At 42.1% G+C, this 12,101-nt stretch overlaps 1 protein-coding gene across 1 annotated transcript in view; it reads right to left on the reverse strand.

Annotated features, from left to right (window-relative positions):
• Positions 1-12,101, reverse strand: part of LOC119257450 (kalirin) — a 476,694-nt gene that overhangs the window by 30,988 nt on the left and 433,605 nt on the right. Inside the window, exons 28-32 of the mRNA XM_054701110.1 lie at positions 10,885-10,974; positions 7,037-7,129; positions 3,127-3,238; positions 1,264-1,454; positions 716-817 (exon numbers count right to left, since the gene is read on the reverse strand). Of these exons, the coding sequence (XP_054557085.1) occupies positions 716-817; positions 1,264-1,454; positions 3,127-3,238; positions 7,037-7,129; positions 10,885-10,974 (588 nt within the window). The remainder of the gene's footprint in view (positions 1-715; positions 818-1,263; positions 1,455-3,126; positions 3,239-7,036; positions 7,130-10,884; positions 10,975-12,101) is intronic.

Genomic DNA, 12,101 nt, shown 5'->3' on the forward strand with positions numbered 1-12,101 from the left:
AGTGCAGAGGAGTGCAAAGCTGTTATCAGGGGTGCACCATCTTTTCCTTGGCTACAGACACTTCCTAACAAGCAAATGGCTGGAAGATGCTCCAGTTGCAGGAAGCCTTTTCAGTCAGGCTAACTACTGCCTGCCTGCCCAGACTGCATGTGCTCTGGGGAGCAGAGGTGACTCTTCAGGACTGTCATTTGGTGAAAGGCCCCTTCTTGATACTCCTCTCAATCAGCACAGCCCTAGGCTGCTGTGATTTACTAGGGTTTATAAGGTATAAGTTCCCAGGAATAGGGTCTATATCTCATAGGTAGTTGCTCCCCACAGCACTGAGTGGAGTGCCATATATGTAGAAATTATTTACGAAAAAACGGTGAATGTTGAGCAAATCAAGATGTCTTTTGTCAAAGAGTCAACTGTTGTTCTGTCGCTTGACAATGAACAGGACATTTAATAAGTGGGCCCTGGTGGACGCCTCGGAGGCTACTCTTTGCCCTCCTCCCTCTGTGCTCACACAAATGCATGGACTGGGGAGATCATTACTTGTTGAGGTTTCAAGTCTAGTTTCGTGATAGGATTTGCTTCTCAATACCCATATGATGCTGCCATTCCCCAGAGACGACCAGCAGCTCAGTAGAGACTTCAGGCCCAGCTTTTAGGTATAATACACCCATACCCCTCCGCCCCAGCCCTGGTCTTGTGCCCAGCAGAGAGCAGTACTTACTTTCAGCACTGTTTTATTGTCTGAAGATGGGGTGCGCCCAGACCACAAGGCGAATTTGCAGGGATCGCCCTCTACATGCTCAGTCACACCCAGCTCTGAGGTCTGTAGACAGGAAATGCCTGTGAGAGGCGGGGAGGGGAGGGCAGTGGGGAGACTTAGGGCTGGGGTGGGAAGGGAGAGGCAACAAAGAGGAGAGGACGATGGGAGGGGCTTCTGTCAATCAAACTTAAACAGATTGGATACTTTGTTCATCTACCCAGGATGAAAGGACCTACAGGCACAGTGCCTGATTAGCAGGTAGCAGGGAGGGAAGGTGAAGAGGGAGGAGCTAAAGGCAAACAGGAAAAAGAACGGAGTACTCTAAAATACAGAAGTGGGAGTTCAGGAGTTCAGGGTGGGAGCTTTCCAAATAGGAGGCACTTTCATTTGTCCAGGATGGTTAGGCGTGGCACCAGGGGCACAGATGAGCTGAATGTTTCAAGATCCCTTCCTGCCCAAGGGCTCTATGAAAACAGTGAGTTTTGTCTTACCCCACCTGCCCCACCTACCAGTAGCTTGTTCTTGTAAACATATTTCGTGTGTCCTGAAGAGTCTTTGATCTCCTTGCTAAAAACCAAGGAGATCTCAAAGAGGAACAAGTGCCGCTCCCGCCCCTTCCGGATCAGCGACTTAGGGTCCCACACTTGAAAGGCATCCTGGAGAATCAGCTCCCCCTGCACATCCAGGTTCTCGTCGAACCCTGAAAAACACCCATTTCCACCCTGTGGAGTTCCTCTAGTGCCATGTTTGAGAAAGGCTTCCCAAACTGTTAGCTTTCAGCTCCACGGCATTTTCCCTCTGATTCCCGAGGCTCCTGTAACTGGAGGCAATGGCTCTACAGTGACCAGACCCTGCGTTCCGTACTGCACTGCCTGTAGACCTGGTGGGTGTTACTGAGTCTCCTACAAAGGTCTTGTGCAGACCCTGCCTCTCCCCTGCCTCCTGCCAGGGCAAACCTCATCACTCCTTCCTCCACAGCTCCAGCCTCGTCTCAGCGCGGGCCCGGGGTGGGGCTGAAGACAAACACTGCTTGATGGAGTGTCCTTGACTCCACATGGTCATTCCTTTGTTTCTTATGTTCCATTCCTAGGACTCTTTTCTTTGTTTCTGTACAGAGTGGTGCAAAAGCCTTCAACAGCCTATACCATTTTAAGTTTTAACAGGTTCTGAAACTTTGGTGTGCATAAGAATCAGCTGGAGGACTTGTGCAAACACAGATTCCCACCCACCCTTATCCCCGGAGAAACAGAAAGTCAGTAGGTGTTCAGCTGACGAATTTTACATTCTGACAAGCTCCAGGTGCTGCTACTGCTGCTGGCCCACAGAATACAGATCAGGGACAGGCTGGAGGCGAAGGGTACTCATATAAGAAAGCATCCAGGTATAGGGTTGGGGGCAGGTGCAAACAAAAGAAAGGGACAGAGAAATTATGACGACAGGGATATTGAGATAATTAGTGATGTCTGGAGAAGGTGACCAAGTATTCTTTGATGAAGAACTGGGGTTTCCTGTGCTAAGGGTGGGCTAGGAAGTACTTACAAGGGGCATCGACAGGAGAAGTTTTGGGGGGAGATGAAGCCCAGTAGAGAAAAACAGCCCTCAGGTTTGCATATTTACAATGTAGGGCACTTACTTCCCTTGAGGCCTCTCTACTAGGCCAGACTCAGATGTTGAGATTTAACTTCTTGGCAATTCCCACCCCATCTCCATTGCAGTGTTGCAACCATGATATCGATGTCTCACTTGACCAGGTCTGTAGGTCCCACGAGCATCGTTCCAGTGTACTGAATGTATTTTGATGAAGTCCTGTTAAGGTTTCTCTGGCTGAACTTTTCTTACCTACTAGGAAGGGCATAAGGGTAGTTGCCCAACAATTTGACTATATTTAAAATAGAATGGTAAATTGTATGTATATTTTAGCACAATAAAAAAAAGGCATGAGTCTAAACACATTGTGTGTGTCTGTGTGCGTGAGTGTGCACATGCACATTCTACTTACAATTTGTAATATGCTATTTCTGATGACTAATGCAAAGCTAATGCTATGCAAATGAGCAGAACTGCTGTGGGTCAAGGTTCCAGCACATTTATAGTAAGGATGACAGCCTGCCCTATTCTATCTCACAGGCAGTACGTTGTCTATTGTCTACATGTCTGAAAGACTTAGGTCCGGTCCTACCTGGAGCTGGGGTGTCAACCAAGCTGGTCTCCAGGGAGAGCCTCTCATACCTCCCCACGACTTACATAACACTTGTCACTTCTCCTCTCTTCCAGCTTTGCCCCTGGCCTGACTTCATGTCATTTCCCTCCCACATGCTCCCCAATCTTGGGAAATGAGGCGGCTCCTCAAGGAAGGCTGGGAGGACAGCTACCTTCCAGCATGCTGACATGCATGGCATCATTGGCTTTCTTTGGGACACTGAGCATCACTTCCAGGCCATCCTTGAGCTCCCCTTTCCCTTCTTCACAGCAAGTTAAAAGTTCCTGGGGAAAAAGTCCAGACACAATTAGAATCCCTTCCCCCAGCTTCCCCACCTTCCCACCCCCTAACCCATTAAGGCAATCTTATACCAACTTTGTTCTCTGCTATGGTTCCCTCTAAGCTGTTAAGTAGGGTGGGGTGGGAAGCTAGCTCTAAAGAATTCAACCACTGTTTTTTCCCCAGACTGAGCTTCCTCAGCTCAATTTAGTTCAAACTAACTCAGTTCAACCCAACTTGTAAATGGGTAGCACTATATATCAGTGATCAGGGCAGCCTCATCGCTGGACTGCCCTCCAGTGATGGACTTCATGGAGGTCATGTGGGGACTTGAATCCAGGTCTCCTGAATCCAAGTCCAGTACTCCCTCAACTATGCCAACATTCTCTCCCCCATATCTTTGACCACATGGAGACTTCCTGGAACATACCCTTTCTCTTCCACTTCCTCATTGGAAACTAGGCCATTACCATCTCCATGAAAGCTATATAGGATCAGATAATAATTTCCAACTACGGAATCACAAAGACTGTTTATAATGATATTGCTCAATACAGTAATACTGGCTTTTTATTTTCCCTATTGGGGTGATTATCTCGCTCACTTTGACACTGGGAAGAAATAGTTAAGCAGCAGCTCTGCAATCCATATACTTTTTCTTTTGATTGGGAGAGGCAAGGGGGGTAGGTGGATGGATTGGGGGTGCACTTCCAGGCAAGAAAGAAATTGACCAGATCAAACCTTGTAAAAATGTTAATGACAGATGTCCTGGCAAATACTAGCAGGAGTGTCCTTATCTATGGAATGCTTTTAGAATACATCTGCCTGTCTAGAACTTCATACCATAAACAAACCTGGATTCTCTGGAAAATGTCTCATAAACGATGCAACTCTTCAAGTAAAAAGTGAATACATTTCATGACCAAAATGACTCTTCAGGGTAAGTGATATGCGAGGTCATTTAAGAACCTTGCATGTTAATCTGGGAAGGAGATACCCTGATACTGCAAGAAAGGACAGGAAGGTGGTGGTACCTGGGCTTTTCTTTGTTTTACCTCTGCCCCGGGGTTATTTGTATCTTTGAAATCATTAGTAAAGCTTTATACTTGGTAAGTTATCTGATTAGACCAACAGGAAATCCAATTCTTTGTGTTATCTTAGGTACATTCTCATAGGAAGAGGAGAGCTTTGTGTCTAAAAAAGAGTGAATTGCCCAAAGAACACGTTTTCAGCCCTGTCTTTGGTTGTAGCTGGTGTGATGGCATTATTGTTCAGGAAGGTGTATTTATTTCTGCTGATCTGAAGTTTGCTGATTCTCCCCTACCCTTCTAATATTAATCCTCCCAACTTTATTCTCATGTATTTTCAAAGGAATGCCTGTGGTAGAAACATCAGAGGGAAACAAGAAATATTTTAGTATAGGAGATGCCTAAGCAAGCAAGGGAAGTAAGAAATATGCTTCCATTTGCAACACAAAATACTAATTAGTTTAACCCCAAAGCAATTTAGTGAGGCCACCAATCTGGTAGCAAAGTCAATAAGTCCTTCTTGGGGCTTTTCTATAGTTTATGGTAAAGAGAAGGGGCCATATTTTATCTAGTCTCTAAAAGGACAGCTACTGAAGATTTAAGAGAGTATTGAACACTGACATACAGTTTTCTCTTTTATGCAACAGCTAAAGTGACGAACCCCAGAGGACACTGATAATTAAATATCAATTTACTTGGAATAAACCTGACTTTAATGAGAAAATAAATCCCATATTATTTATTTCTAGTAAAAGCTCAGCAAACTGTTTTTCTTTTTTACTCAGCAGGCACCCTGCTATCAGTATATTTATGAGGTGCAAATTATCTTTTTTCTCTGTCACCCCCCAGAAAGTTTATAACTTCCCCACAATCAAATTCCTGCTACTTCATTTTTTCACTTTTCAGTTATCTACATGGTCACTTCTTAAAACATCCAATTATGGTGTGAATGCCCACAGACGACCTCTCCATCTGTCTAAAGTAAAACACTGCGTTGTGTTTTACTATCCATCCTCCACTGCCCTCCCTTGTCCATTTCATAAAATGAGTCCTAGGAAACTCAACCTCATGGGATTAAAAGGGAGAGGTTATTGTTTCTCTAAAAACTACATCCTATTAATTTAAGACATTGGTAGTATGGATGGGCAAGTTGTTTTTGCTTTTTTTTTTTTAAATTCTACTACTTGCTGCAAAGGTTTTGAGATATTTATATTAAAAACCACAAAAACAAAATTTGAAAAATCTAGCACAAAACATTAAGTGGGGTGTGTAAGGAAAGAACAATTATAAACAGAAATCTGGGCTACGGAAAAACTATTGTAGTTACCACAGAACTTAGCACTAACTATCTGACAGAGGTAAATAAGGACTAATAGTTTTTGTGGTTTAAAGGGCAGAAAACACTCTTAATTATTTCAGGAGCCAAACCTTCATCCACTACACTGAGATCTTATAAGAATTTCTGAGTCAATATAAGAAACTTGAAAAAGTAAAGAAGATTTTATCTTTGAAAACAGTTCTGCCCCAACAGCTGAGCTGTCCTGCACATTGCTATTTCTTATACTTGTCCTCAGTAGGCCGAGGGCAAGGTGCTGCAGTGTAGTTCTCTAAGTCATTTTGTGGGTTTGGATGACTTGTGGGTGTGGAAGCAGAAGCTTGAAGTCTTTTCTTGAAGATGAGGGGGTGAAAGTTGAAGAAGGCATCTGAAGGGATGCGATGTTGCATGGGCCTGCCCTCTCAGAGCTGTGAAGAGAATCCAGGGCACACCCACACTTTTCTTATCAGAGAACCACAGTGCTAAGCCAGGGAGAACCTACATGCTAGAAGAAAGACCTAGATTTGAAAGTAGACCGGTTTTCCTGTTTAGTGAAGCTAGAATATACAAGATCCTGTAGGCATCCTTAAACGTGAGCTAAATTTCACCAGATTTTCTCTGACAACTAGTGTACTTATAACATGTCTCTCATTATCCCTTTATTTTTTACTTGAGGAGAAATCTGAAAAATATACAAACTGAGGGAAAATCCCACCTTTGCATCTTAAGAACATAGCAGGATTATATAACTGCCTATAATAGTGATTTCCTAGGCTTTCTGGGGAAATATCATATTTTCAAACATCAATATATCCATTTCTTGGAAGAAATCAGTCCAAATTGTTTTATAATACCATTATTTGGATTTTAAAGCAAATATTTTGGAGAAAATCCAAATCATCTGGCAATCTCTAGTAGCTCCCCTCACACATGGGATCTACAGACAGAGGGTGCCCTTGTGTTTTAACATGTCCTCTCTATTTTCTCTCAAAAACCTTATAGTCTTGACCAACACAGAGTAAGGCAAAGGTAGGTGCCAACCTGGCTCCACTGCCTAAGTAGACTAGCATTGCCCTTAAGACCCTGACCCCTGATCCCATCAGAAGCAGGGGACACCAGTAGGAAGCTATCCCAGGAGGGAGCAACGGGAGAGACTTTAAATACCGTCCAGTGCCTGGGTGGCATTTGTTGAAAGTGGGGTGTGTGAAAATAGCCACAACTTGTTCTTAAACCCATTTCTCCTCTTTCCCCCCACAAGTGAGCATCTGCAATTTAATAGGATAGGACATGAAGTCTGGAGTCATCTCTGAAGTTCTGCTCTAGGTAGAGGAAAGGGCTTAGTGGAAACTTTCCATCCTTGGGCAAAGCTGTGTCTGGTCAGTGGTGACACTGACACTGAATAACAAACTGACACTGAATAACAATCAACTCAGTAGGGAGTTATATAGGTCAGGGGGTACCTTCAGGAGCAGTTGGTACTTGGTGATCCTCTGAACAGGCTTAATCAGGTAGGAAGAGATGGAGTTGGCCAGACCATGCCGCTGTTGTATCTCCTACAGGGATGAAAACAGGCACCCTTAGACACAGAGGGAAACGTGCAAGTGTGTGTTCTGGGAAAAAGTGGTGGGGTAAGAAGAGAGGGGAAAGAAAAAGCATAGACAGTTACAAGAAAATGTTATTTGATGGGAAGATGGGAGTAGAAAAAGAAAACAGGAGAGACCAAGGTACCTCTATAAATGGAGAAAAGGGGAGAGATAGCAAAAGGGGAGACATTTTAGGGAAAGAAAGCAGATATTTCATGAAATAAAATGGAGAAAGAGCACATGAAAAAATGCTCATCGCTACTTATGAGGCAAATGCAACTCAAAACAACAATGAGATACCACCTCACATTCATGAGGATGGCTCTGATAAAAAAAGACCAGAAAAAAAAGGTGTTGGTGAGGGTGCAGAGAAATAGGAATCTTCTTACACTGTTGGTGGGAATGTAACTTAGTCCAGCCCCCATGGAAAATAGTAGGGAGGTTCCTCAAAACATTGAAAATAGATCAAATGACCCAGCAATTCCCTTTTAGGTATCTACACAAAGAATGCAAAAACAGTAATTTGAAGGGAAGTGTGTACTCTTATGGTTCACTGGAGCACTATAAATGGAAACAACCACAGATGAGTGGATTAAGAAGATGTGGTATATGCACACAATGAATACTACTCAGCTATAAAAACAGATGAAATCTTAGCATTTGTGACAACATATATGGAATTGGAGGAATGACGCAAAGTGAAATAAGTAAGGAGGAGAAAGACAAATAATGGATGATTTCACTCACATGTGGAATATAAAGAAATAAAGCAGAGGAACAGGCAAAACTAAACTCTAAATCCAAACAAACCCTTGAATCTGAAGGTAGAATTGAGGCCATCAGTGGGGGAGTAAGGAGGTAGGAGTTAAGATGGGATGGGGCCCAGTGGACTCTGGTGGAGGATAATGGGTGCTTAGGTGGTGGGTGTTGTGTGGTAATTTTGTGTGGTAATTTAAAAAAAAATTCTATTTTCCACCAACTATTCCAGAAAGGAGCAATTTTCTTACTCATTTACCTCGTCCCTAGAGGTGCACAGTTAGAGCAGGAATTCTCCAACGATGATGTGCAAAACAGTTGGCAGTGTCAGTCTCTTTGGCCAAAGGAACATTGTGGGTTTATTTGGGAGCTCTGGCAAGAGAGGGTAAGCAATAATGCACCTCTGACACTCTTGCCTTACTGATAATATGCCTGGCTCTGGGAAGGTTGCCTGTGGAACAGCGAGAAGAGGGCTATTTCCAGTAACTAGGTCAGATAAACCAAGCTTAGTAATCAAAACAGCAACAGACATCCATTGTGTATATATACCACATATATGCAAGTGTATATTCAACAGTATTCTATTATGTATATATACCACATCTTCTTACAGCTCTCACATCTACAGTAAGAAGTTCTGGATCATGTGAATATGTGGGCTTCTCTGAGGCCACAATTTTCTGTCTTCTCTTTGCAATAATGGATAAGACGATTACCTTTATTAAGGTCTATCTCTTATAGAGTAGGGCCTAAAGCACATGGAAACGCTTCTGGAGGAATGAAAAAAAGCTACCAAGATTATGCTTTTTGAAAAATTTTTGGAACAATTAGAAGAATTTATTTTTCTCTCTTTACACCTCCAAGCCAAATTCCAGGAACTCCTCCTGGATTGGTTTTCTGGTCTCCATTTGGAGTTTTCAACTAACATAGAGGTTTATTGGATGTGATGTGGGAAATCTGGGATATATTTGACTTATCAAAGTCTAAAAATTGGCTTGCATAGGGATGTGAGGAGTATAGGACTACAGGAAAATAAAGCTTAGGACCAGGCACTGTGATATGTATAAATATAAAACAGGCAAATCATCAGTTCATTTCTCAAAAGGCTTACTGGTGGTGAGGAGAGGTGTGTATTACATTGTTAACTTACCAAAATCTAAATCATTACAAATACTAGAATGAGATACAAGGTATAATGTATACATAGAGAAAGGGAAAGATTCATGAAGGAAGTAAAATTTGAGTTTTAAAGGATGAGAAGAATTTTGAAGAGTGATTGTGCATGCGTATGCATGTGTGTGTGTGTGTGTGTGTGTGTGTGTGTGCCAAAGGTACAATCCATCTTAAGCAGAGAGAGCAGTGTGAATAAAGTTAAGGAAAGCAGAAAAGTTCAACCCATGCCTAGAACACAGGACATGCACATTCAAAAAAATGCTACATGGAAGACAGGGTACATTGCATTAAAACTTCAAAAAAGGTCATTCTGCATACTGTTGATGAAAACTCAATCAGAAACATCTTAAGGGAAATATATTATTTAGCAAAGACAATACTAGTAGAAAGAATTCAATATGTTATCAAATCAATTTTGATAGGTTAGAGAAGTACTTTAATTGTGTTTTGGCAAATCTAGCCTCAGAAATTCTGATTTGGGACATTTTAGGATCATTTTCAGATTAATGGTCCATATAAAAAAATCATGTTATGTTTTTTCTCAGCTGGCTTTCTCCCTTCAAGTGTCATTTTTTGGCTAAGCAACAAGACACTTATAGAATCACCTCTGTGATGGCATTGTCAAGCGGCAAAGATGCTCAGAGAAGGTTTATTTTCTCATTTGAGTACAGAAGCTATGTTTAAATGCCTTTATGTGTCCAATGGAGTCTAGCACAATATTTTGTATATAATAGACATTCAAATATTTATGGGAGGGAATAGAGCAAGTAGGCAGGAAGTTAGATGTACTGATAGACATTTGAAAGTTCTGCATTTTAAGTTTCCATCATTTTCTGATATGACTACCAGACAGGCCATCACTGCAACTGCCTGTCTTTCCCTGAACTTTCCTTTTGCTCCATCTCCCCTCTCTGATTCATCATTTGCATCCTGCAATGACCCATTTGACTCTGTTTACTTGACAGTCAATATATCACTCATAGGGGTCTATAAAGACTCATATCATCATTCACCAACAGGATTGGATCCTTATTCAAAACCAAAGCATAGGACAAAGCCTACTGACCCCGATTCATCTTAGTTTCCATTACAGCACAAATGTGCAACCTGTTTGTATGTTCCTCCATCTGGAAACTTTAAAAAACCTCAATGTCCAGGCCAAATTCAGACCAATCATTTCAGAATCTCAGAGGAGAGACCCAGAAATCAGTATTTTTTTAAAGTCTTACAAAAGATTCCAATGTTTAACCAAGGTTGAGTTTTTTTTTTTAGTGATTCTCAAACTGGAGTAGGCTTCACTCTGATGCCAGGTGACTCTACCTGGAGGGCTCTTTAAAACAGATTGTTGGGCTCAATCCCAACCAGAACTAGAGATTCTGATTCAAAAGATCTGGAGGGGATACACAAATTGTATTTCCAATACCAATCTCAGGTGATGCTGATGTGGTTGATCTGAGGACCACAGTTTTAGAACCCCTATATTTGAGGGAAAGGTATCTGAAGTAGAAGTGAAACATCTTAATACCTGCCTCATGAAGACCTCTGTGAAACATGAGCTTTATGGCAAGCTAGGTTTAATGTTGAGGCAGAGACAAATGTGTCTTGTAGAAAATCAAGAGATGAGATGGGGTCGGGTAAAGCACTGACAAACACTGCTTTTGTAATCCCCCATTTTTTATGTTGTGGGCGGCTAGTAAAGAAAAACAAGGTAGAAAAGATCGCTAAAAAGCCATTATCTGAAAGTAGAGAAGCATTCCACATGCTCAATGGCCAAAGAATGGAAAATCACAGCTTACATCAAAGAAGGTGCCTGCATGCTCCAGGATCAGCTGGTTGGAGTCAGGTTTGTTTTTACAGTAGGTGACATACATCTGAAATTTGTCTGCCTAAAAAGAACAAAGAGATCAGCATCTATTAGTTGCTCCCTTCTTTCCATTGAGCCTCAAGGACCCAGCTATAGATACCAGTGTTTGGATTCTTTGTGGCAAGTGGTCTGGGCTCATCTGGCCTATGCTCTCCTAAAAATCTTGGCATGCTTTCCTCATTTCAGCAATGCAGAAAGCTTGTTGAAAGTGAACTCATTTAGACACTAGTCCAAACTAGGAAGAATCAGAAAAACGAACTGACATATCATAGTGTATGCCGAAGTTGTACAGATTTATTTGGAGATTATCCCCCTTTCTGGATTACCTAAAATTGTTTCCCATCTTGAAACAATGACATGTTTGCTCTAAAATAAAAAATCAAAGAATAAAAAATGAAGTATAATTTTAGAGGTAGATCTGTTCATATTCCAAATGTCTCCACTCAAGGGGGGCCTCCTTGGTGGTGTAGGCGGTTGAGCACAGTGCTGTGAAGCTGTCTGCAGCCTCTGCAGTGCCAGTTCGATCCCCGCCAGCCACGGAGCAACCCACATGGCGCAGCAGACCTCTCCTATCTCGCCAGCTGCTCCCTTCAGCAGTGTATTTCGGTCATTCTGCCTGTTCTGTTCCCCGCTCTGTCTCTGGTGAATCCTCTCACCCTCCCGCACATCTGCCTGTACCCTGGTTCTTGTATTAATAAATCTTAACAAACAAACAAACAAACAAAAAATAAGTCAAATGTCTCCATTGGGGGTGAGTTTTTAGGGTATGTCAAGTAGCAGAGTGACCCTTTGGGGCAGGGTCTGAGCAAATAATTCAGACCCAGATTGTTACTTCAAGACAAGAAACTTACAACTCCTTGAAAATTTCTTTCTTTCTTTCAGGACCCTCTGGGTTAGTGTTGCATACCCTTTTTATTGGGAAAGGTGTGTGTATTTCGCTATGAAGTATTTCTATTCTTAAAATGTTGCCCATCTTGCTGGCTACAGAACATTTGGGATGTCTTCTGAGAAAGCAGCCTACATATCTGTTATTTATGGCAGGTTTCATTTATGTCAGCACTTTTCTAATTGCTTTATGTATATTAACTCATCTGGTTCTCATAAGATCTTTATGTGGTGGTTCCCATTATTTCCCCATTTTCCAGATAT

This window comes from Talpa occidentalis, unplaced genomic scaffold, assembly GCF_014898055.3.
Source record: "Talpa occidentalis isolate TD23 unplaced genomic scaffold, MPIMG_talOcc4v2.1 talOcc4.4, whole genome shotgun sequence".
Taxonomy (NCBI): Eukaryota; Metazoa; Chordata; class Mammalia; order Eulipotyphla; family Talpidae; genus Talpa; species Talpa occidentalis.